The 25,937-nt window shown below is 45.1% G+C and overlaps 4 protein-coding genes across 7 annotated transcripts in view; 3 read left to right on the top strand and 1 right to left on the bottom strand.

The window, feature by feature from the left end:
* Window positions 1-6,815, top strand: part of LOC144612012 (tubulin alpha chain-like) — a 51,046-nt gene extending 44,231 nt beyond the window's left edge. For 2 of the 3 annotated variants that reach the window (XM_078431448.1, XM_078431447.1), the window contains exons 2-5: window positions 2,443-2,547; window positions 4,794-5,016; window positions 5,100-5,248; window positions 5,352-6,815. In XM_078431448.1, the coding sequence (XP_078287574.1) occupies window positions 2,545-2,547; window positions 4,794-5,016; window positions 5,100-5,248; window positions 5,352-6,332 (1,356 nt within the window). In that variant the 5' untranslated portion in view covers window positions 2,443-2,544 and the 3' untranslated portion in view covers window positions 6,333-6,815. Of the gene's footprint in view, window positions 1-1,291; window positions 1,456-2,442; window positions 2,548-4,793; window positions 5,017-5,099; window positions 5,249-5,351 lie in introns of those variants that run through there. The other variant, XM_078431449.1, reaches the window with a different exon arrangement.
* Window positions 1-11,400, bottom strand: part of LOC144612013 (tubulin alpha-1C chain) — a 57,839-nt gene extending 46,439 nt beyond the window's left edge. The window contains exon 1 of the mRNA XM_078431453.1: window positions 11,280-11,400. The gene's annotated coding sequence lies outside the window, so the exon portion shown is untranslated. The remainder of the gene's footprint in view (window positions 1-11,279) is intronic.
* Window positions 11,401-11,529: 129 nt separating this feature from the next.
* LOC144612011 (tubulin alpha chain) lies at window positions 11,530-14,960 on the top strand. The gene is made up of 4 exons (XM_078431446.1): window positions 11,530-11,643; window positions 13,193-13,415; window positions 13,499-13,647; window positions 13,731-14,960. Exons 1-4 carry the CDS (start codon window positions 11,641-11,643, stop codon window positions 14,709-14,711), a joined length of 1,356 nt encoding a protein of 451 aa, XP_078287572.1. The 5' UTR covers window positions 11,530-11,640; the 3' UTR covers window positions 14,712-14,960.
* An 8,952-nt stretch (window positions 14,961-23,912) lies between these two features.
* lmbr1l (limb development membrane protein 1-like) overlaps window positions 23,913-25,937 on the top strand; it is a 66,163-nt gene continuing 64,138 nt past the window's right edge. For both annotated transcript variants that reach the window (XM_078431546.1, XM_078431545.1), the window contains exon 1: window positions 23,913-24,058. In XM_078431546.1, the coding sequence (XP_078287672.1) occupies window positions 23,999-24,058 (60 nt within the window). In that variant the 5' untranslated portion in view covers window positions 23,913-23,998. The remainder of the gene's footprint in view (window positions 24,059-25,937) is intronic.

Here is a 25,937-nt window from a genome sequence, read left to right as displayed (position 1 = left end):
TTCTTTTGTTTGGTGTTAGTGTATGATTGTATGTGTTATTGCATTTTTATTGATTATTCTTATTGGTCTTAGTGTTTCAACTGCGGGTAATGTTTCATTTCATTACACATTTATGTGTATGTGACAAATAAACGACTATTGACTATTGACTATTGGTACAGACTTGTCTGAACCTTTCCATCCTTTGTAACTATGTCCCATTGTCATCTCGGCACAATCCCACTTTACCCCTGTGTAGGAAGGAACTGCAGACGCTGGTTTAAACCGAAGACGGACGCTGTCTTAAAACTGTTACAATTTGTTTCGTTGGGTTGTTGTTTAAATTAATTAAATTATTGCATCGTATGGGAGGCGCATTCCCAATCCCTGTACAATGACAATAAAGATAGATTGTATTGTATTGTATTGTATTGTAAAGGTTGGAGTAAACCAGCGGGTCAGACAGCATCTCTGGAGAGAAGGGATATAGACTGAAGAGGGGTCTCGACCCGAAGCGTCACCCATTCCTTCTCTCCAGAGACGCTGCCTGTCCCGCTGAGTTACTCCAGCATTTTGTGTCTTGTCTTCCACTTTACACCTGTCTGTTGTTTCAAGATGCAGTCAGCTTTGTGTCTTTTTATAATAGCACGGAGGCACTAAATTCAAACTTAGATATGTAGAATTCTGTGCTATTTCCTTAGTGAATTATAATATCTTTTAGTATTCTACTGAATGTAGTACATTTATAATAAACCAATAATAGATAGTAAATACGATTAGAATACCATGGAATGGGCGACGTTTCGGGTCGAGACCCTTCTTCAGACTGAAGAAGGGTCTCGACCCGAAACGTGACCCATTCCTTCTCTCCCGAGATGCTGCCTGACCTGCTGAGTTACTCCAGCATTTTGTGAATAAATACCTTCGATTTGTACCAGCGTCTGCAGTTATTTTCTTATATTAGAATACCATGATCACAATGAATGGCGGTGCTGGCTCGAAGGGCCGAATGGCCAACCCCTGCACCTATTTTCTATGTTTTTATGTTTTCTATGTTTAAGAGGGGTTAAGTTGTACTGGATTTCTGGGAGATTGTACTATTTTTGTTTGGACAAAATCAGAAAGAAAAGCTTTTTTTTTAACCTTATCGCAAATTACACACAGTCAACACAACAACACAACCACAAAAGACTGCTTTTCAAGTTTGAAAAATCCACCTTAAAAAACAATCTGCTGCTGCTTTTTTGCACCATTGGGATAAGGCCGGTTAGCAACAACAAAGGGCTGCGTTTTATTTCTCCAGCTCAGGGCGATATTCGTGGCGAAAGTGTGCAAGGTGTGGCGGGAGCAAGGAGCCCCGGAGGATGAATCGCAATGTGTCGGATGTTTTTGTTACCAAGCGAGGAATGCAAACCTCGCAGATAGACACAAAATGCTGGAGTAACACAGCGGGACAGGCAGCGTCTCTGGAGAGGAGTATGTGATGTTTCGGGTCGAGACCCTTCTTCAGACTCGAGCGGCTCATAATGTGTAAGAAGGAACTGCAGATGCCGGTACAAATCGAAGGTATTTATTCACAAAATGCTGGAGTAACTCAGCGGGACAGGCAGCATCTCAGGAGAGAAGGAATGGGTGACTTTTCGGGTCGAGACCCTTCTTCAGACTTCTTCAGAAGGGTCTCGACCCTTAACGTCACCCATTCCTTCTCTCCTTAGATGCTGCCTGACCCGCTGAGATACTCCAGCATTTTGTGATACCTTCGATTTGTACCAGCGCCGGCAGTTATTTTCCTATACATTTCGGTGTAGTGTCCTGGTCAGCTAAATACGATTTCTAATTTCTACGAAATAATAAAGCGAGGCTTATATTAATGCTGCAGAGTGAGAATTGTGTGTCGTTTTGAATTAGAAACATAGAAAATAGGTGCAGGAGTAGGCCATTCGGCCCTTCGAGCCTGTACGCACCGCCATTCAATATGATCATGGCTGATCATCCAACTCAGTATCCTGTACCTGCCTTCTCTCCATACCCCCTGATCCCTTTAGCCACAAGGGCCACATCTAACTCCCTCTTAAATATAACCAATGAACTGGCCTCAACGGATGTTTATTGGGCCAAAGCATTTGCTGTTTAAGTTACGGTGGTGGAAATGATTGTTAAGATGTATCAGACTTGAAAAATCTCGGTCTTGCACCGCGTTAGCGCTCTCGGCTTTACGCGTTGATCAAATCTCAGCCTTTTGTTGAAACCGCAAGTGGTCAAGGCGATGAACTGGTTCTGCTGCGTCTCGCCAATCGGTTCTTTGCGAATCGCATGACGGAGGACGCGTCTTCCCATCAACGAGGCGACATTGCGGTGGTTCCCCCGCCACTCAATCTGCGCTCGTCCAATGAGAGCGGCGACGCTGCCCAGGTACCGGTCCGGTCTTCGTATAAGAACATGTTTCTGCCGTCTGTCTTGCAGGTTCTTTCTTACGTCGACCCGTAAAAGTCGCGCTGTAGGAAGAAGTTTCTCAAGCATTCTCTTTATTCCATTTACTTTGTCTGCAGCCAAGGACCAGGCATCATGGTAAGATGCTGTTTAATGCAAAACAAGTCTTTTTCTGTCTTCTTCCCGCACATCTCAAATTGCCTTTTGTGCTTACAGTAAGATTTCTCCTTGTTCCTGTCGATGGTGTGGGAAAGACGAAGGTGATCTGTGTGTGCCAACGCACCAGGCAAACCAGTGTGTAACCCTTTCCGCCCGGGTAAATCCATGAGGGAAATAAAGTCAAGTCAAGTCAATTTTATTTGTATAGCACATTTAAAAACAACCCACGTTGACCAAAGTGCTGCACATGATGGAAGGGTGTGTCAACGTTGGGCCAAATATCCCCTTTGTTTGTTTTTGTTTTTGTTTTATTTGTGAATTTACTTGGTCAACAAATATTCAAATCAAAGGGCGGGGCATATTTCTGCTGTTCCCAAGCAACACGGATTTTCTGTGAAGAACCCCTCATTATGGGCTCAGAAAATGCATTATGGAGAGACCGGGCACGCCAGAAAAGGAAAAGACCGAGGGTTTTTGTTGAAATGAATGTATAAATAATACACTCATTGATTTTCTAGTACAAGCGTGAGCGTCAGTCTGAAGAAGGGCCTCGACCCGAAACGTCACCCATTCTTTCTCTCCCGAGATGCTGCCCGACCTGCTGAAAGGCTGGAGCGATTGGGCTTGTATGCACTGGAATTTAGAAGGATGAGGGGGGATCTTATTGAAACATATAAGATAATTAGGGGATTGGACACATTAGAGGCAGGAAACATGTTCCCAATGTCGGGGGAGTCCAGAACAAGGGGCCACAGTTTAAGAATAAGGGGTAGGCCATTTAGAACGGAGATGAGGAAGAACTTTTTCAGTCAGCGAGTGGTGAAGGTGTGGAATTCTCTGCCTCAGAAGGCAGTGGAGGCCAGTTCGTTGGATGCTTTCAAGAGAGAGCTGGATAGAGCTCTTAAGGATAGCGGAGTGAGGGGGTATGGGGAGAAGGCAGGAACGGGGTACTGATTGAGAGTGATCAGCCATGATCGCATTGAATGGCGGTGCTGGCTCGAAGGGCTGAATGGCCTACTCCTGCACCTATTGTCTATTGTCTGAGTTACTCCAGCATTTTGTGAATAAATACCTTCGATTTGTACCAGCATATGCAGTTATTTTATAGTACATGATGTGGTACATGATGTGGGCTGAGTTTTAGTTCTCTCCAACCTCCCACCCCATCCGCAGTCCACAGTTTAAATCTAGCGTCGTGAAAGCACTCCTGTTTTAGGGGGGGGGGGGGGGCTGCTTTTTTGCGTAAAAAAAAGTTATGTTTTGTCTGGTTGGAACAATAGGTGTCTTAGAGTTGAAAGCACTGTGCACTGCAGTGTGGCCTCAACCCAGCGCAGCATCAGAACCTGACAATAACACGACTGAGATGCTCCCAGCCCAGCGGATATGGTCTCTCCAGAACATGAACCTATTGTTTAGTGAAGCAGATTTGCAGCAAACGCATTCAGACATGAACTGAATTCCTTTTTTTTTTTACAGAAGCCACCTTTTTCTTTTACAGAAGCCACCTCTCGAAATATTATTTTAACTCATTTTGAACGATGTCAGCTGGTTTAGTCAAAATCGCAAGTTGGGATATAGACAAAGATGTCAATGGAGTATTCAAATGAGATTTTTTGACTTGCTTCTGTGAAGTGTCAGTCATTGCTTGAAAAGTTCCATTTTGTTAATGCAAAAGGGAAGAATTTCACTGTTCCATTTTGAGACATATGACAATAAAACATTCTTGAATGGTAGGCTGGATATTTGAAAGTAATTGCACTGAAGCACAATTTATGTAATATAGAATTTGAGGATGAAGTACTGAGGAGCTAGCTGTTTGGTTATTCAACCAAAATTGAATCCTATTTCTCTCCACATAATATTTGTACCAACCCTCAACTATATGCTGTTTGTTTCCTCTCTCGTACATCTTGTGTAAGTATTTTTCCTGACCATTTTCCAATGTGGGGTAATAAGAGACTCCTACGCTGGTACTGATTAGTCCAGTGACCTGTTTAGTCAGTTAACCCTCAAATTGGTGCCCCCAAATGCATTGGGACTATTCATCTCATGACTGATTTAGATGTTGTGCAGTCAATGATGTGCATCCATGTTGATGGACCAGTGGACTATCCTAAAACATCATCCTAATACTTATGAACATAATATAGTGATGAACTATGATGAATTAATATTAAAAGGGTTCAAGTCATTGATCATCACTTTTTTATCTGTTTTCTTCACAGCGTGAGTGTATCAGTATCCATGTTGGCCAGGCTGGTGTCCAGATTGGCAACGCCTGCTGGGAGCTGTACTGCTTGGAACATGGCATCCAGCCTAATGGTCAGATGCCCAGTGACAAGACCATGGGGGGCGGAGACGATTCCTTCAACACATTCTTCAGTGAGACGGGAGCTGGCAAGCACGTTCCCCGAGCTGTGTTTGTGGACCTGGAGCCAACTGTGATCGGTAAGTGCCCACCCACTCATTCCACCCTCCCATTGATTTGATGACGAGTGGCCATGTAACTGAAACCCCTCGCTCTTTCTCAGATGAGGTTCGTACTGGTATCTACCGCCAGCTCTTCCACCCTGAGCAACTCATCACTGGGAAAGAAGATGCTGCCAATAACTACGCTCGTGGCCATTACACAATCGGCAAGGAGATTATTGACCAAGTTCTGGACAGAGTTCGTAAACTAGTAAGTACATTAGTACATGCAGGAAAGGAACTGTCATGCAAACTGTTTCTGTAGCTGGTCATTATTGGATGTAAATAACTCAATATCTGTTTGTGTTCCACAGGCTGACCAATGCACAGGTCTCCAAGGTTTCCTGGTCTTCCACAGCTTTGGTGGTGGTACTGGCTCCGGTTTTACCTCCCTGCTGATGGAACGTCTGTCCGTTGACTATGGCAAGAAATCCAAGCTTGAATTCTCCATCTACCCAGCTCCCCAGGTGTCTACAGCGGTGGTAGAGCCCTACAATTCCATCCTGACCACCCACACCACCTTGGAGCACTCAGATTGTGCTTTCATGGTTGACAATGAAGCCATCTATGACATCTGCCGCAGAAACCTCGACATTGATCGACCAACCTACACCAACCTGAACCGTCTCATTAGCCAGATAGTGTCCTCCATCACAGCCTCCCTCCGCTTTGATGGTGCCCTCAACGTTGATCTGACTGAGTTCCAGACCAACTTGGTGCCATATCCCCGCATCCACTTCCCCTTGGCCACATATGCCCCAGTTATCTCTGCTGAGAAGGCCTACCATGAGCAGCTTTCGGTATCTGAGATTACCAATGCTTGCTTTGAGCCAGCCAACCAGATGGTCAAATGTGACCCACGCCATGGCAAGTACATGGCCTGCTGCCTCCTTTATCGTGGTGACGTGGTGCCAAAAGATGTCAATGCAGCAATTGCGACCATTAAAACCAAACGTAGCATTCAGTTTGTGGATTGGTGTCCAACTGGTTTCAAGGTTGGCATCAACTACCAGCCTCCCACTGTGGTTCCTGGGGGTGACCTGGCCAAGGTGCAGCGAGCTGTGTGTATGCTGAGCAACACTACGGCTATTGCCGAGGCTTGGGCTCGTCTGGACCACAAGTTTGACCTGATGTATGCCAAGCGTGCCTTTGTTCACTGGTATGTTGGTGAGGGTATGGAGGAAGGAGAGTTCTCAGAGGCCCGTGAGGATATGGCGGCTCTGGAGAAGGATTACGAAGAAGTGGGTGTTGACTCAGTGGAGGGAGATGGGGAAGAGGAAGGTGAGGAGTATTAAAACATGGTGCTGCTGTAACAGGGAACAAGACAAATGTAATAAATATTGTGGGTTAAATATACTTAATTATCAAGACTAACCAACAAAGTGGAGTCTTTCATCAGTGACAAAATGCTACATGATTTGTATCTGTCTTTGTTTAGTCAAGCTTAAATTTTTCACATTCCATATTTATTTTGTTCTGTTCGTACACAGACTTGTTTGATCTCCTGTGCTGCACTGTACTCCCATTGTGTCCAGAATCCTTAATTGACCTCCACTGTTTTTTTGGCTCTTATTTAAATAAGTTGTGATCAAATTTTTGATTTGCAGCAGTTTTAATCAGTAGCAATGTATGTCTCAAATTGTACACCTCTGCAGACTTTGTTGCAAATCGAACTCACATGTTCCGTCTTTATTGCTTTCTCAATAAATACTATCCCTGTCTTTAATCTGTCTGCAGTACATCATCACTTTTGTAAACGATCAAACTCCGCGTTGAATAAACCATATGGGACACAGACCAGTGGCAGTTTTCATTATTGCATGGGGCGGACAAAAACTTGCATTTACACACTCTGTATCAGGCAATAAAATGCCGCAAGGCACTTTATCAAAATAAAAAATGGATATCGCTCAGTGTCTCAGCGTGTCAGGCAACATCTCTGGAGAACATGGTATGTGATGTTTCAGGTCCCATAATTACAAAGATAAACTTTATTCCTAAAAAATATATATAGACAGGCCAGCCCTGATTTGGATATGTGTAGGAAGGAACTGCAGATGCTGGTTTAAACAAAAGATAGGCACAAAATGCTGGAGTAACTCAGCGGAACAGGCAGCAGCTCTGGAGAGAAGGAATGGGTGACGCTTCGGGTCAAAACCTTTCAGATATCATCAGTAACACAATTCCAGCATGGCATACATCCCATTAAATATCATATTTTGGCTGCAGGAAATAAGAAGGGGAACAGGTATGTGACTCGGGACACGACACCTGTCCACTTGCCAACAAGCTATCCATTGAAACAATGAGTCAAGGTGGTAACATGGGGACTGGAAAGAAGGAGAATGCAGCTGCAGCAAGCTGCTAGACTCCAGTCATTCCAGCCCAACCTTGAGTTAATGAAAAAGGGGGAAAAACAGGAGGCAGAAGGTTTGCTGACCGCTTTAAATCCCGTGGCAAATATTGCAATCAGCTCCTTGTCTGATGAGAAAATGCCTAAAAAAAAAAGCCAACAGCTCCACCAGCAAAACAATGTTATATATGAATTGTCCTTAAGGTTTTGCAGGAGAGGGAAGCGGTGGATCCTGTCAGATAGTGCCCTGATCAGATAACCAAAATCCCTTGGCGGACGGAATGCCACATGTTGGAGGGAATTTTCTGTCCAACCTGTACCCTGAACCTGGCCTTCACATGGGACCCAGTTGCCTTCTTAATTATGGAACAGACACAAAATCAAACATCTCGTAGAACAGTGGTGAGTTTCTCAAACAGACCGGTTTATTCAAGGCCTTAACAGTACTTCCCTCCCCCCCCCCCCACCCCCCAAATAAACTTTATTCAGAATAATAAATTTACCAAGAATGGTGCAAAATCTCTCCTGACATTCTCAACAGCTATACATACACTCATTCGAGTTATATTTGGCAGTGTTTACAAAACTATCATAATACAGTGTAAGCCAGCGTCTGCAGTTCCTTCCTGCACCTATCATAATACCAGGCACCCTTGCCACTCTTGGGGCTCCCTGGGGTGATCTCCCCTTGTTTGAGGGGTGACCCCACCAGACTCTGCCCTCTAATGTCCAGCAGCAGAAGAACCCTAGACTGTGGTCCTCCCCCACAGAGCATTAGTGCGCACTGGGAAACACTCTGAGAGAACCCAAAGTGTTTCAACGATTCACACCACCCACAGCATTTTTTATATTCCCACAACACAATGCTTACATATGGATTTTACACCTTTGAAACAATTCACCATTGACCAATATTTAACCTGTTCCTTGTCATTGGAAAGCAATTCCCCCATCGACCTAACAAGTGGTTGCCATGGGGGACACACATCCTACACCTGTTTCACCATTGATCAACATTCAAGCTCCTGTTATTAGGACACAATTCCTCTGTTTACCTACACAGACATGCAAATCCTACACCTTATTCACCATTGTTCAACATTCAGCCTCCTGTTCCCCATCATTAGAAAACAACTCCAAAACTTACCTAACACATAGGTGCAATAAAGGACACCTCTATTTCCTGTTACATGTGGAATTTACACCTAACAAATCCATTCATCGAAGATAGACACAAAATGCTGGGGTAACTCGGTGGGACAGGCAGCATCTCTGGAGAGAAGGAATGGGTGACGTTTCGGGTCGAGACCCTGGGGAGAGGGAAGTGGGAAACTCGTGGTATGAATAGGTACAGAACAAATCAGAGCCGGCACCGATGACCCAGGAGCTCACAATGGTCCATTGTTGGCTGTGGAGGAGGTGATAACGAAGAGATATGAACAGAAAACTAGTAGGACGATTAGGGTGCCCTGCTCAACATCCCCACTGCTCCACTCACCATACTGGCATCTCTCCCCCATCACGCCTCCCCAGCACATAAACACCTGGGCTAAACAGACTTATCATCTTTTTCGGACTTTCTCACATTACCACGTCATCTGAATTTTGAAATAAGCACCAAGTTCTGTTTAGCGTAGTGGTGAGAAAGGTTGAAGGGTTCCGAACCGAAACGTCACCCATTCCTTTTTTCCAGAGATGCTGCCTGACCCGCTGAGTTACTCCAGCATTGTGTGTCTGTCTCGCTCCCCACCAAATTCTTCTTCTATGGCTTGAGTCTCGGCTCCATCGCACACTGCATTCGAGGTGGCCGTGGGTGAAGGTGACCCCACCATCCATCGCCTTTCTGGAATGTGTGCTCGCAAGGAATGTCTGGAAAGGGAAGCAGTGGTCTTTGTCGAGGTTCATCCCGAACAGCTGCGGAACACATTACTCCATTCCCTTTGGGCTGTTCCGGGGGACATTGAGACTCACAGCAGCTGCTGCTGAAAGATAATCAACTCAGTGAAGGAAGTCTCTTGGTGCAGCTGACATTTGCTGGTCTTCCAGTGCAAGGAGTTGCTCCTGTCCGAATGTTGCAGACTAGCTCATTCCCAAGCATAGGGTACACTGCCGAGGGATATATACTGAAGCTTGTACATCTGCCACAGAGGGTCTAGGGCGATGCCTACAGTTTGGGGCCCTCCCACCATTTGTGCATTAAAGGGCTGGAACCCACACACAAACCCCTGGGGCTGATTGTATTGAGATGAATGTGAAGGAAATAATTTGTGTTATAGTGGTGTAAAATGAACCTTGTATATAAATGGATTAAGACACACTAAATGCCCTGTAATCTGTGTTGCACTATGAATGATAATTGTTTAAATACACAGTGTGACATGTTATGAATAGAATATATTTTTGAAAACAGGAGTACTGGACTGGAGCCAGTTTCCCATTCAATGTATCATATTCTCTCTTGTCAAGTGACTTAGTATGAGGTGTTTATTGAAAGCTTTCTGAAAGCACAGATAGAGATTGTCCACTGGATTTCCCTCGTTCACAATCATTGCCTCTTCCTCAACAAGCTCGTTCTCAGATTTGTAAGGCAAGGTCTATTTTTGGAGCAAAACCCTGCATTGTGATATTCCAATATAGCGTTTCTATTTTCTAATGATTATAAAAGGAGCCTCTGATGAGCCCTCGATGCACGTGCAAGGAATAGGTTACAATGACACACACAACCTCCTCGGAATATGCCACAAGTACTTGTACAGTACGAAAACTTGATCATTTATACAAATGTATCCAGTATTCTGAACGGGTAGTAGTTTTTTTGGGGCTTCAGAGATTACCTTTGATACCATCTAACGGATGTTTGGCCATTTCCTATCATGTTATCTCTCTATCAGGTTTATAGATTACAGATTTAAATCTCCGGAATGGTCCATAATCTCTGATTCAGACTCGATATTGCTGCTACTGAACCCAAACACTGCATTTCTAACTCACAAAAAAAACATGTCTCCTCTTTTGTAAAAGGGAAGGCGCGCAGTTTTGTATTTCATTTACAACCTTAAATCTCCGGTAAGGTCCCGAGCTCCATGATCTCTGATTCAGAATCGATGTCGCTACTACTCAACCAAAACGCTGTCTTCCTATCTCACCCCCAAAAATGTATATTCTTTGTAAAAAAGGGAAAGGCGCGCAGTTTTGCATTGCATGCCTCCATTTTTTTGTGTATAAACTGCACTGAAATCTGGCAGTCTGTGGTTGTGACAACATTTTCTCTCGATTGATCTAAAGATTGCAAATGCTTAAGCATGTATTTGCAACAAAGATTGAGGGCAATCACTGCTGCAAATGGGAAGAAGCGAGAAGATTTAATTGCAAATGGGCTGTGTAGCATCTGTTCTTTTCTGACATTCTTAGAAAATGAATCAGAGTGCGTGAAGGGGTGTGATGTAAATTCTGCAGCAACTGCCAGCTCGGTCAAATTGCTGCTCTCATAGCCCGCATTCTGCCATTTCCACCACCTTGATGCAGATGCCTTTGCAGAGAAGGGGTTTCATTAAATCAAAGATAGGACACAAAAATGCTGCAGTAACTCAACGGGACAGGTAGCATCTCTGGAGAGAAGGAATGGGTGGCGTTTCAGACGGAATCATTAAATTCACGAAATCAATATGCTCATACGTTATTAAACCTGTCAATGCCACCCTTTCGGTGTATTCCCCCTTTCATCCTTGGACACATATGATGAAATATGAATGACATATCTGCAATCGACCATTTCTCCCCAGGTTTTGATCTCTGAATGAACGGGACTCTGCTGCAGGAAGGCAGTTGCATTTCAAGAGGATGGTTATGAAGGGGACAATAGTGACACAGATTCCATTTTAAATCTCACCGTTTGCTCAAAAGGAGGGAAGGAGGTGCTCGCCCCTTTTCTACCACATTCTGCGGCGCTTTTTCCCCCCGCGGCGTCTCCTTCAGCGGGAATCGAACCGTTAACGGGTGACGTCCCTCAGAAACGGGGCTCCGGCCCAATCGCAGCCCGCCTCAAGCCGGCTCCCGCCCCCTCTTCTCCCTCGGGGCCAATAGCAGGCGAGCACCGAGCCCCGCTCCGCCCCTTCCAGTATAAAAGACGCCCAGAAGCCGCCGCTTCTCATTAGGTTACTTACATCGACTCGTTGCTGTCGAGCAAAGTAACAGTCACCCACTGGTTTTTGTAGGATCATCTTCATAGCCAGTATATAACTTTAAAAAAAATGGTAAGTATGCAATATTATGTAAGTCTTTTTAGTTAAGATTCAACTAGTCTTTTTAGTTAAGATTCAACTCATCTTTACTGTAAGAATCCAGTTACCTTTTCTAATTCTGTCATCGTTTCATTTTGGGGTTAAAAGCAATGTTTTCCCATTCAATTTGCAAAGCAAAGTGGAGTGTTTAAAAAAGCGACGTTGTGTGATTGTTAAATGAAACTGACTTTTTGTTTGCATGTTTTTTTTAAGAAAAGGTGTAAGAAAACTACCTTTCACCAATGAATTCCCTTTAAGACTGTATATGTCAATACCCTTGCCAAATATGCAAATGTGTCCCTTGTTTGTTTACTGAGGGGTAGTGGAATCAATTATTTCGCTTGAGTGAGGTCTCTTTGAGGCTGGAAGCGAGCCCGGGTTCCTATCATCGCGCGAGTGGATGCTGCACTGCCCGGGGGCGGGAGGCTGGGTGCCTAGATGTTTTTGTTTTTGTTTTTAAATAGACTGATCTGATCCCGGGGGAGCCCGAGTCTACCTTTTTCCCCCCTCCCCTGTAACCTTGTAGGTTTTCCTTTCCACCACCCACCTGCGCGCCAGGCAATTCCGCGGCAGTCACGTATGAAACGGTGCGCTTCCCGAGCAAAAGGGCTAGGTACCAAACGCGTTATTTAGTGGTATGAGGATGGGACGTGATCGGAATTATTTACCTGCAATCTGAGCCGCTACTCTTAACATCCCGTATTGGAGGGTTCAATATCCGCAATGTAACGTGCGGATTTGGTCTCTTTGCGGCAGTGCACCTGATCTGCTTCAGCCACCTCAGTGATCTGCTTTCCCCATGGGTATAATGCACGATAGCCTCCCTTGAGCCTTCGTGCATTGATTTCCCTGCAGAAATCTTTCTGCTGGTTGGGCGGGATTCGCGGTAAAAAAATAACCTGGTGGAAATATGGCGGTGACGGCTGATATGGTGTTGCCGCATTGCGCAAAGCATTCTGGACATTGTAGTGCGTTCACACGACAGCGGCTCTTTGGGAGGCGCTACGGGACCACATCTCCCACCGTCCTCTGTGCCGCTTGCGGAGACATACGCGTTTGCCCATGCCCACCAGTTAGTATCGTTGCAGCCGCTATTCGGGAAAGATGAGCTGATCCATTAATTTATCAAGATTCTTTTGTTCAGAGAGTTAAGACTGAATGTATGTCCGAGACGCAAGGCGATGCACACGTTGCATTGTTGAGCAAAACACAACTTAGCGGATGAGGCAGCATCTGCAGGGAATACATGGTCTGAATAAGGGTCCCAATAGGTAGCAGTCTGAAGGGTCTTTAACTATTCCTTTTCTCAAGGAATGTTGCATGACTGTTATTCCAGCTTTTTTGTGTCTAACTTCCCTATCCTGAAAGTCCATTCGCAACCTGCTGACTTAGCCCAGCAATTTTTTGAATAACAAATATGCCGAATCCATATGTGTTTTTCCAAAATGAGATGCGTGAGATGATGCGACAAGCTGTTGTTGTTTTTACATGGTTTATACAACACTGGTTCTTTTGTCCACAGCGTGAGTGTATCAGTATCCACGTTGGCCAGGCTGGTGTCCAGATTGGCAACGCCTGCTGGGAGCTGTACTGCTTGGAACATGGCATCCAGCCTAATGGTCAGATGCCCAGTGACAAGACCATGGGGGGCGGAGACGATTCCTTCAACACATTCTTCAGTGAGACGGGAGCTGGCAAGCATGTTCCCCGGGCTGTGTTTGTGGACCTGGAGCCAACTGTGATCGGTAAGTGCCCACCCACTCATTCCACCCTCCCATTGATTTGATGACGAGTGGCCATGTAACTGAAACCCCTCGCTCTTTCTCAGATGAGGTTCGTACTGGTATCTACCGCCAGCTCTTCCACCCTGAGCAACTCATCACTGGGAAAGAAGATGCTGCCAATAACTACGCTCGTGGCCATTACACAATCGGCAAGGAGATTATTGACCAAGTTCTGGACAGAATCCGCAAGTTGGTAAGTATTTGGGTAGACGTCTGGAATCTGGTCTGCAGCTCAAAGCATTTGGATGCAACTAACTGTCTGTTTCTGTTCCACAGGCTGACCAATGCACAGGTCTCCAGGGTTTCCTGGTCTTCCACAGCTTTGGTGGTGGTACTGGCTCCGGTTTTACCTCCCTGCTGATGGAACGTCTGTCCGTTGACTATGGCAAGAAATCCAAGCTTGAATTCTCCATCTACCCAGCTCCCCAGGTGTCTACAGCGGTGGTAGAGCCCTACAATTCCATCCTGACCACCCACACCACCTTGGAGCACTCAGATTGTGCTTTCATGGTTGACAATGAAGCCATCTATGACATCTGCCGCAGAAACCTCGACATTGACCGACCAACCTACACCAACCTGAACCGTCTCATTAGCCAGATAGTGTCCTCCATCACAGCCTCCCTCCGCTTTGATGGTGCCCTCAACGTTGATCTGACTGAGTTCCAGACCAACTTGGTGCCATATCCCCGCATCCACTTCCCCTTGGCCACATATGCCCCAGTTATCTCTGCTGAGAAAGCCTACCATGAGCAGCTTTCGGTATCTGAGATTACCAATGCTTGCTTTGAGCCAGCCAACCAGATGGTCAAATGTGACCCACGCCATGGCAAGTACATGGCCTGCTGCCTCCTTTATCGTGGTGACGTGGTGCCAAAAGATGTCAATGCAGCAATTGCGACCATTAAAACCAAACGTAGCATTCAGTTTGTGGATTGGTGTCCAACTGGTTTCAAGGTTGGCATCAACTACCAGCCTCCCACTGTGGTTCCTGGGGGTGACCTGGCCAAGGTTAAGCGAGCTGTGTGTATGCTGAGCAACACCACGGCTATTGCTGAGGCTTGGGCTCGTTTGGATCACAAGTTTGACCTGATGTATGCCAAGCGTGCCTTTGTTCACTGGTATGTTGGTGAGGGTATGGAGGAAGGAGAGTTCTCAGAGGCCCGTGAGGATATGGCGGCTCTAGAGAAGGATTATGAAGAAGTGGGTGTTGACTCAGTGGAGGGAGAAGGGGAAGAGGAAGGTGAGGAGTATTAACTTCAAAGTCTTGTCACTTCACAAAAGCATGTACTTAAGCTCCAGGCTTGGTTCATTCCAGTGTTTGGCTATTGAGTGTTACACAACCAGGGTGTTAGAAATGGTGCTGGCTTAGTACTGTAGAATATGTAATGATCTTAATGGTTGTCTTTGATCTGTGATCATATTTGCTTGTCTATGCATAACTTCTTTTCATCATGTCTGATGCAATAAAGGAACTTAAAGAATCACCTAATTGATTCCTTGCCATGTTTCTCAAAGTAGTAATCTTGTCTGGAATTGTAGTTTGGTTATCAAAGTAAATGCAATCATTTATTGTTTACTTTCCTCCAGAAATGGTATTCTCTTGAGGCCAATTGTACACAAAGGCTGAATTAGAAATTGGCTTTGCTCAGCACACTTCTGACTAGACCTCTATCCCATCTCACTTGAAAAGCTACAGTCTGTTCCTCGGGTTAAGGGGGTCTTAAAACTGGAGGGTATATGTTTACGGTGCGAGGGGAAAGATGTAAAAGGGACCTTGGGGGTGACTTTTTCAGTGTGTGTACATGGAAGGAACTGCTAGAAGTGGAGGTGGGTACAATTACAACATTAAAAAAAGTTAAAACAAGTACACGGATAACAAAGGATTGGAGCCAGGCGCACAAGTGGGACTAGCTCAGCTAAGCAACTTGGTCACCTTGAACGAGTTGGGCCAAAGGGTCTGTTTCTGTGTTGTATGGCCCTACGACTGTTGAGTTTATCAATGTCTTACTTCCCATTTTCATCCACACATCACACGTTACTTCTCATGGAGATGCGACCAGCTCTTGAATATTGCTTTCATGTTATCATGATAAGCTGATCCCTCTGAATGCAAGTAGTTGGATGAAAACCAAAATAAAAATTGCAAGAGCTGAAAATCTGAAGCAAAAACAAAATGATGGAAATGCATCAGATTCCTTCAGTTCTGATAAAGGGTCTTTGGCATATGTTATCGCTGATTCTCCTTCCATAAATACTGCCTGACCTGAGTATTTTCAGTATATTCTGTTTGTGCTAAATTCATTGCATTCTGTCCAGTTGGAGTGTACCTGACATGTCTCCTTGCAGACCAATTCTCTATCCACATCAAAAGGTTGCCACCAATCCAGCTGCTTTCAATTTTCCCTGAAGTCTTTCTGTGAAAACTTGTTGATCACATTTTGACACAGTGGCGTAGCTGCTGCCTCGCAGCACCAGAGACCTGGGTTCGATCCTGACCTTGGGTGCTGTCTGTGGAGTTTGCACGTTCTCCCTGTGACTCTGGGTTTCCTCCGGGTGCTCTGGTTTCCTCCAACATCCCAAAGGCATGCAGGCTTGTTAGTTAATTGGCTTCTGTAAATTGTCCCTGGTGTGAACGGGTGATCGATGGATGGCGTGGACCTGGTGATCCGAAGGGCCTGTTTCCATGCTGTATTTCAAATGTTTATCCCAGTCCCTTTTAAATATTGTGATTGATTTGGCTTTGATATCATTCAGTATAGCTATTAAATGAGTCAAAAGAATGTTGTGCTTTTTAAATTTGATGTAATATTTAGCATTTAAAGGGATGAGATAAATTTTGCAAATATAACATGAGTAACATGGCACGGTGGCGCAGCGGTAGAGTTGCTGCCTTACAGCAAATGCAGCGCCGGAGACTCTGGTTCGATCCTGACTACGGGCGCCATCTGTACGGAGTTTGTACGTTCTCCCCGTGACCTGCGTGGGTTTTCTCCGAGATATTCGGTTTCCTCCCACACTCCAAAGACGTACAGGTATGTAGGTTAATTGACTGGGTAAAATGTTAAAAAAAATTGTCCCTAGTGTTTGTAGGATAGTGTTAGTGTGCGGGGATCGCTGGGCAGCGCGGACTCGGTGGGCTGAATGGCCTGTTTCCGCGCTGTATCTCTAAATCTAAACATTGCCATGTATGTGCTGTCAGCCATCAATTAAGTTTTTTATTTAATTATGACAATTGCACTGCAGTGAGGTGAAGATTGACAGTGCTCTCAGTCTAAAAAAAATTGTGCTGTAATGGGAAGTGAAAATTCCTATTTTTTTTAATTGACCTCTGCATCTTTCAAAATGAATAGTCTACTTCCTCCTTTTGAGATGAGAGGGTGATGGGCTTTCCTCACTGTTCGATGGGACTGCTCCTCAGTATCTGACTACGTTGTTTAGAAACAAGGAACTATATGGATGCTGGTTTACCAAGGAAAGCCATTAAACCAGGAGTGACTCACTGGTTCGGGCAGCATCCCTGGAGAACATGGATAGGTGATGTTTAGAGTGGGGGACCTTTCTTCAGACTGATTGCCGGGGTGGAGGAAAGGAAAGCTAGAAGAGTGGAAGGGCAGGACAAAGCCTGGCAAGTCACAGGTGAACACTGGCAAGGAGGGTTTTGATGTAAATAAGTTAAATCAGCAGAAAATAGAGTACAGAATCATACCTTTGGAATATGAAAGTTGCATGTGATGGGAACATGGATTTGTATATAGATCTACATTATTGAGCCCTGGATTCTAAGAATCATTTTATTTCTGAGTTTGGTTATCCACTGGGGGCAGAGTTCTGCAGAATTGTCCACAAAATATGTAACTTGGAGATTTTTAGAAACGAGGAACAGCGGATACTGGTTAATATACACAACACAAAGTGTTGGAGTAACTTAGTGGGTCGAGCAGCATCTCTGGAGAACATGGATAGGTGACAAATTCTCGATAAGAACTGGTATCGAGGGTTATGGGGAGAAGGCAGGAAAATGGGATTAGGAGGATTGAATGGCAGAGTAGACTCGATGGGCTGAATGGCCTAATTCTATTACTTGATGCTTTGGGTCAGGACAAGATGTGAACAGTCAAACTAAGCATTGGTGTGGGGGAGATGGGGATGGGGATGGGAGAGAAATAAGTTACTTGAAATTAGAGAAATTAACGTTCAAACCATTGGGTTGTAAGGTTATGACAAGTGCACAAAGTCATTTATTGAATGGACATTTCATACACGTTGACCTTGGAAGCTCCAACAATTTGAATCCATGAGCCAGCTCAGAGTTGTTGGTAATGGGATCCTGATCTTATCTTATAACTTGTAAGAAAATAACTGCAGATGTTGGTACAAATCGAAGGTATTTATTCACAAAATGCTGGAGTAACTCAGCAGGTCAGGCAGCATCTCAGGAGAGAAGGAATGGGTGATGTTTCCCTTCTTTAGACTTATAACTTGACTATTTGCTGGACCTGAAGGGGGAGCTGACGGTCTCTTCAGCTGGCTGTGACGTCCACCTGTCAACGGTGTCAAATAACCTGACGCTGAATGTCTAGACGAGGGGTTGTCCGATCATCTACACGCAGCTGTTCCCTGTCTAATGTGGAAACGTTTGTTTATCATCTGCTGCCTCACGCATTGTGAGCTAGCACGAGCAAGGGAACAAATGTCCGGCAACACTGCCGCCAGCAGCCTCGGCAGCAGATTGTATTACCTGAGACAGGGACAGCTGCTACATTTTCTAACTGAAAAGTGAAGTAGGCTGAAGTGGGGAACTTTATGGTGTTCTCAGTTTCTGTCGCAGAAAAGATAAATTTACCTCTGCATTGATTTTTAAAAAAAAGACAATGTAGAACAGAACAGCAGAATCAGGCACTTCCGCTCTCAATGTCTGAGCCGAACATGATGCCAAGACCAACACTTATTTTAGATTAGTTTTGTTTGGAGATACAGCGCAGAAACAAGCCCTTTGGCCCACCCACACTAACGCTATACTACACAGACTAGAGACAATTCACAATTTTAGCAGATTAACCTCCAAACCTGTACGTCTGGAGTGTGGGAAGGACCTGGAGGAGCACCCACACGGTCACAGGGAGAACATACAAACTCCATAAAGACAGCACCCATACACCGGAGCGAACCTGGGTCTCTGGCACTGTAAGGCTGCAACTCTACCGCCGTGCCACCCTTATCTGCCTGCATATGATCCGTAGCCCTCAATTTCGTGTTTATCCATCTGCTTATCCAAAAGTTTTCAGTAGATTTTTTTTTTTTTTTTAGAGATACAGGCCCTTCGGCCCACCGAGCCCGCGCCGCCCAGCGATCCCCGCACATTAACACTCGCCTACACACACTAGGGACAATTTTTACATGTTACCCAGTCAATTAACCTACATACCTGCACGTCTTTGGAGTGTGGGAGGAAACTGAAGATCTTGGAGAAAACCCACGCAGGTCATGGGGAGAACGTACAAACTCGGTACAGACGGCGCCAGTAGCCAGGATCGAACCTGTGTCTCCGGCGCTGCATTCGCTGTAAGGCAGCAACTCTACCGCTGCGCCACCGTGCCATAATATGTTTACTTTTATTACTGCATGCTAAAAATACTAAAGGCTGTATGCGAGATGTGAAATGTACTTAGTAGACCAGGCTATATTCTTGGAGAGGGGAAAAACTGAGCAAAAATTGCAGATGCCAAGAAATCCAAAGAAGAAAGGAGGCTGCAGAAAGTAGTGGACATTGCCCGGTCCATCACAGGTACTGACCACTCCACCATCGAAGCGATCTATAGGAACCACTTGTCTCAAGAAGGTGGCCAATTCAAGTTTATTTGTCACATACATATACAAGACGTGCAGTGAAATGAAAGTGGCAACGCCTGCGGATTGTGCTAAACTACAAAACACAATAGAAAAAAAAATTGACACAAAAAATAAATGAATTCAGTAAATTAAATTAGTCCCTGGTGATATGAGAGTTAACAGTCCTGATGGCCTGTGGGAAGAAACTCCGTCTCATCCTCTCTGTTGTGACAGCGTGACCGCGGAGGCATTTGCCTGACCGTAGCAGCTGGAACAGTCCGTTGCTGGGGGGGGTTGGGGTCCCCCATAATGTTGCTGCCTCTGGATCTGCACCTCCTGATGTATAGGTCTTGCAGGGGGGCGAGTGTAGTTCCCATGGTGCGTTCAGCCGAACGCACTACTCTCCGCAGGGCCTTCCTGTCCTGGGCAGAGCTGTTCCCAAACCAGATTGTGATGTTCCCGGACAAGATGCTTTCTACAGCCCCAGAGTAAAAGCACTGAAGGATCCTCAGAGAGACTAAATTTCCTCAACTGTCTGAGGTGGGAAAGGCGTTGCCTTGCCTTACTCACCAGTACGGCAATGTGTGTTGTCCATGTCAGATCCTCTGTGATGTGGACTCCCAGGTATTTAAAGCTGCTCACCCTATCCACAGTAATCCCATTTAACTCCAGTGGCGTGTATGACACCAGAAGGGCCAGCATCAAAGACCCACACTACTCTGACCATGCTCTTATCTTGCTGCTACCATCAGGAGGAAGGTACAGGAGCCAGAGTTAGTTACCTCCAAGTTCAATAACAGCTATCAATCAGTCTGAAGGAGAGTCATACAGTGCAGAAACAAGCCCTTTGGCCCAACTGGTGCCAATGCCCATGCTTGGCCCACAACACTCTAAGCCTATCTTATCCATGTACCTTTGGAGATGAAGTGCTGAAACACCCACTTCGCTAACCAGCGATCACCCCTTATATTAACGCTATCCTACACACGGAACTATTTTACACCTTTACCGACGCCAAATAACCTGCAAACTAATGCATCTTTGGAGTGTGGGAGGAAACTGGAGCACCCAGAGAAAAGTCACGGGGAGAACGTACAAACTCCATACAGACAGCACCCGTAGTCAGGGTCAAAACTGGGTCTCTGGCGCTGCAAGGCCCATTTTCAGCCACTCTACCACTGTAATGTCCACCTGTCCCTTAAAATTGAAGATAGTTACATCCTGACCCAAAATGTCACCAATCCATGTTCTCCAGAGATGCTGCTGAGTTACTCCAGCACTTTGTGTCTTTGCAAAAGCAGCTTCTTCCCATCAACCATCAAGCCCTTGAATCACCCTGCACAACTATGAGTCTGCAAGCAACATCATTGCGCAGATGCCAGTAACCCCGACTTGACTTGACAAAAGTTCCTACTGAGAAACCATCTATATGACCAAGCTATTGGTCTCCGGTAGTAATATCTCATAGGTGATGTCAAGTTTTGATGGGTAGCCTTCATGTAATGTGTCTTATGGTGTACAATAATCGTGTTAGTTAAATACTGGTTGTATTCTGAAAACAACTGCAGAACCCCAACTGATGCAAATAGGGCGTTGCAATAGACAATAGACGCAGGAGGAGGCCATTCGGCCCTTCGAGCCTGTACGTACCGCCATTCAATGTGATCATGGCTGATCATTCTCAATCAGTACCCCGTTCCTGCCTTCTCCCCATACCCCCTGCGTATGTTGCGTTCATGTTTCAAACCACAGATTAGGAAAGGTGGGAAGAGGGTTAGAGATTATTTTAAATCTATGATCACATCATTATGAATAATAATTTTCTAGCTGTGATATAATACAGTCTTTTGCAAAACAGCGTACAAATTATAGCATCAAATATCATTTAATTCGTATTTAGTGAAAACATTAAAATAGCGGGGATTCATTTAAAAAAACAGTAACTAGAAGACACGGGTGCTGGAGTAACTCAGCGGGTCAGACAGCATCTGATGAGAACATGGATAAGCGACGTTTCAGGGTCGGGATCTTTCCTCAGACTGATCAACGCAGTGACTAACGTGAAGCCTGCATAATCTATACACTAAAACAATTGTTTGTTTATTTGTTCCTGAACTACAGCCAAAATGGTACACGATAGCACGACAGTTTCAGGCCCACCTTACTCACCGTCGTCCCTTTGGTGCTAATGGAAGAAGTTTAATTGAAATCGGTGTTCTATTTTTAAAGTTATTCACATATTAAAGTTTAAATCTATCTCCTGGAGGGGGGGGGGGGGGGGGAGGGAGGATAAGGGGGGTTGAAGGGGAGGGGGGAGGGTGCTGCACCAATGCAGGAGAGGTTTGGGTCCACTTGGTCTAGTAACAAAATAAAGCAGTGCAAAATCTGAAAGAAAAAAACGCATTGAAGGAAGCGGAGACACAAGGAAGGAGCTGCGGATGCAGGAATCTTGAGCAAAAGACAAAGTCCTGGAGTAACTCTGCGGGTCAGGCAGTATCTGGAGGGAATGTACAGGCGACGTTTCGGGTCGGGACCCTTCAGAATGATTGAAGGGAATTGAAAGGGATCGATGTGTTGTTTTTAAAAAAAAATTGCCACAAAAAATACTTAGGAGGTTTGAAGAGGCGTGAAAAGTGGGGAGAAAAAAAACCCGTGCTCTGACTAAATGCTGTGGAGGAAGCGGCCTGCAGGTAGCGCTCTGTTCACACAGATTTCCAATCCACTGATGATCGGGACATTTGAGTTTCATGCTTTCAATGAACGTTGACTTTCGGGAGAGAGCGTGCTCGTCCGAATCCGACTACAGAGGAGACTAGTGACTTAAATTTAATTCGTGCCATTTTCACTGCCCGTCGGTAATCTGTCATCAAATACCTCATGGAAAGTCTTAATGTTGATGTATAATTTCCGTAAAGAGAAAACGTTTCTTTATTAGTTTTTTTTGTTTCAGTCGAATTTGCTTGTACTAAATCATGAGCTCCCATCTCTCTTTTCCAGCTTTCAGTCTGAAGAGGGGTACAGACCAGAAACGTCGCATGTCCTTTAAATATAAAAAAAATACTCTGACCAAAGTTTATTTTTGGAAATCAACATTTCCTTCCACAGATGTTCCCACTGGGTTCCTCCAGCACTTTTTGTTTTGCAGAAGTACAATCTTTCAATTTCGAGCTTGCAAAAACATATGTTTTTTTCGGAGCCAATACAACTTCAATTTCCACTAAAATTACAAACCAGGGGGGAAATCTATTTTTTTTAAGATTACCTGCAGTTACTTATTTTCAGATTACTGGCAACGCTCAGTACATCAGGTAATATCTGCAAAGAGAAAAAAGGAGTTCATTTGATGAACCTTCATCAACATGTTAACTTTAATTTGAAATTGAAAACACTGCAGATGTAGGAAATCTGAAATAAAACCAAAATGCTGGAAACAGCAGCTCAGGCAGCATCTGTGGAAAGAGGAGAGGTAAAGTTTCAGAACAGTATTTTCTATTTTTATTCCCTCTACACCTGCAGGGAAGTGGGATGGAAATAGAAATTAAAATAGAAAATGCTGTAGATAGACGCAAAGTGCTGGAGTAACTCAGCGGGTCAGGCATCATCTGTGGAGAACATGGATAGGTGACGTTTCACAGAGTGCTGGAGTAACTCAGCGGGCCAGGCAGCATCACTGGAGAACATGGATAGGTGAACGTTTCGAAACATCACCTATCCACTGAGTTACTCCAGCACTTTGTGTCTTTCTTTGTAAACCAGCATCTGCAGTTCCTTGTGTGCTACATCTACTCATTTGGTCTCACCCTTTGTTTTACCCCCTGCACTCTGTATCTTCCCCTCTGCTCTTCGACCTGTTGTACTTCCGAGATTAAACTGATTGTATCTATGTATGGTATATCTGATCTGTTTGGATAGCATGCAAAATAAAGCTTTTCACTGTACCTCAGTACATGTGACAATAATAAGCCTAAACCTGAACTAATCCTGCTCTATCACGTATATTGAAGACAAGCTTGATTTTATTCATCTTTCCCAGTTATGATAAGGGGGCCACAGACTTGAAAATTCAACTGTTTCTCTCTCCACAGATGCTGCCCGACCTGCTGACTGTTTTATTTGCTTTTACTTTGATTTCAATTGATTGTGCATATCGTTCAAAATGTTACATGCTGTCTATCAAAACTGGAACAGAATGTGCTAACAAGGCATTTTTAGTCTTAATGTTACAACTTTCTTTCCTCACCATGCCAATATTGAGAGACTTTATTCTTCCCGCTGACTCCTCGACACACAGTTTAAATGGAAGCCTTCCGACCAATCAAGTAGCTCGATGAAACCTCCGTTCGATTCACTGGTTTCACCCAATGATAACGTTTAAAAAAAAGAATGCAACCAATCAGACGCCCGAGTTGTCTTCTCCACGTTGATTGGTGCAATATGCACCAATCATTTACCCTCGAAGCCAAAGCCAATGGAACTCGCGCGGTTCCAGCCGATCACAAGCGACGTTCTATTCGGGCCTTTGCTCTCCGCCAATGGCTCGTCGCCCCCGTGCCGGCTTGTGGCCAATCGGGAGGGGCGTAGCATGGGGATCGGCCGCGGCGGGGGCGGGCTGCGGGAGTCGGGAGATGAGAGCGGCGGCGAGCCGGCGGGCGCACGACTTCTTATCCCGGGCCGCCAGGTTGCTTGCGCTGCCTCAGCCATGCAGCGTTGCGATGGAAGACGACGTTATAATTAGAACACAGCTCTTTCACAACCAAGTTCGCGAATACATCGTAAGTCTTTTTCGTAGTTCGATTCTCGGTGACTTTCATTTAGTTTTTTTCCCCTTCAAGATTGAAGAAAGCGTCAACCTCGGACATGGGTACATTTAATGCCCATTAAATGGGCTTCCTACCCTTTAATTTAGCTTCAACACGAGAGCGGCGTTATTGGCAGGTTCATGGGGAAAACATTTTCTGATTGCGATAACTAACTCGGGCGGTGACCTCCAGCGACTGCCGGCTCCACGCGTGCTAACATGTACTGGGGTTTCCTGGACATTCCCACTTCTTAGCAGTTTGAGAGTTTCTTGAAACCGAGATCGGATATAAAGTTATTGATTCTCTCTGGAGGGAGTGTTTTCTTTCAACGGTGACTTAGTCAATAGGTTGTACACTTGCGTTACGAGCTTGGTCTGCCTCTGGCCTTCAATGCTATGGACGCTTCAATGGGATTTAATATGTTATCATGTCCCATTCTATTTGGTAGTTAACTATATGTTCACAGGTGGTGTTGGTTAGTACAAAAAAAATCGGAATGATATAACGCAGAAGGAATCTATTTTTATCTTTTGAAGTATTTTTTCTAATTCTATATTGGAAACTGCAATTGACTCTGTTTACACCTCTCTCCCCTTTACTCCAACAGTGTTGTCCAAATTCAAAGTAAAAGTCTGTGAAAGGAAATAGAAAGATGACATTTTGGGTCGGGATTCTTTGAGGCAAGAGTAGGGGGAGCAAACTGGTGAAAGGAGGTGAAGGGGAAGGAGAGGTGGCAAGTGATAGGTGGACTAAGGTTGGGTTGATGGCTGATAAGTTGGGAGAAGAGATGGGTGGTGATAGTTGCAAAGGCTGGAGGTGATCAGTGTAGAAAACAAAGGGCTGCAGATGGTGGATTCTGATAAGTGAGGAAGCAGATGAATGAAATGTAGAACCAGAGGGAGGGGTGGGGGGGAAGGGAGGAGAATAGGGAGCCCTGGGGAGGTAGGGATGGGGATGGAGAAGGAGGAGAGGATAGGGTGAGGGGGCAGTGGGAAGAAAAGTGTGCTTGAGAGGATCTGTGTGGATCAGAAGGGGAGGCGGTTAGTTTAGTGCAAGTTGGGGAATTCAATGTTCCACTCTCCAAGTGGAATGTGAGGTGCTGTTCTTCCAGTTTGTGTTTCCTCACTCTGGCAATGGAAGAGGCCGGGGACCGATGGGTCGGAATGGGATTGGGAATGGAAGTGGCTAGTAACCAGGAATGGAAATGGCTAGTAACCAGGAACTCCAGCTGGCCCTGGCAGATGGAGGGCAAGTGTTCGGTGAAGTGCTCACCTCGTCTACTCTTGGTCGGTGCCTGGGGTGGGGAGGGATGAGCGATCCATAGGGGTCACAGAGAGTGTGACCTCTGCGGAAAGGAGATGGGGGTAGAAAGGGGAAGATTTGACTGGCAGCGGGATCATGATGAAGCTGGCGGAAATGTTGGAGAATGATTTATGGGATGGGGAGGCTGGTAGAGCGAGACTTTAGTGTGGTATCTTAGGCATAGTTGTGCATGCTGGTTAGAGCTGGAGGTTCTTGTGGATTAGACACAAAAAGGTGGAGTAACTCAGGTCAGTGACGTTTTGGGTCAGGGCTCTTCAGACTGAAGAAGGGTCCTCACCGAAACGTCACCTATCCATGTTCTCCAAGGATGCTGCCTGACCCGCTGAGTTACTCCAGCATTTTGTGTCTTTCCTTGGTAAACCAGCATCTGCAGTTCCTTGTTTCTAAGTTCTTGAAGATAAACTTCCTACATTAGCAAAGGTAGGAATAGAACTGACATAAAGTGATGGTTACGACATAATTTCTATTCCATAGTTCAAGTTTGTAAAAAAAACAAAAGTCGGCGCAAATGTCTGTGTTGCAATTGCAA

The sequence above is a fragment of the Rhinoraja longicauda genome, chromosome 42 (genome assembly GCF_053455715.1).
Source record: "Rhinoraja longicauda isolate Sanriku21f chromosome 42, sRhiLon1.1, whole genome shotgun sequence".
NCBI lineage: Eukaryota > Metazoa > Chordata > Chondrichthyes > Rajiformes > Arhynchobatidae > Rhinoraja > Rhinoraja longicauda.
The sequence above is the reverse complement of the archived record's forward strand: the minus strand, read 5'-3'. Positions and strand labels throughout refer to the sequence as shown.

What these genes read in the sequence shown, in the direction of transcription:
- LOC144612011 (XM_078431446.1), top strand. An exon ending in CCTGGAGCCAACTGTGATCG is followed by an intron (nt 13,416 to 13,498) that starts GTAAGTGCCCAC and finishes GCTCTTTCTCAG; the next exon opens with ATGAGGTTCGTACTGGTATC. An exon ending in TGGACAGAATCCGCAAGTTG is followed by an intron (nt 13,648 to 13,730) that starts GTAAGTATTTGG and finishes TCTGTTCCACAG; the next exon opens with GCTGACCAATGCACAGGTCT.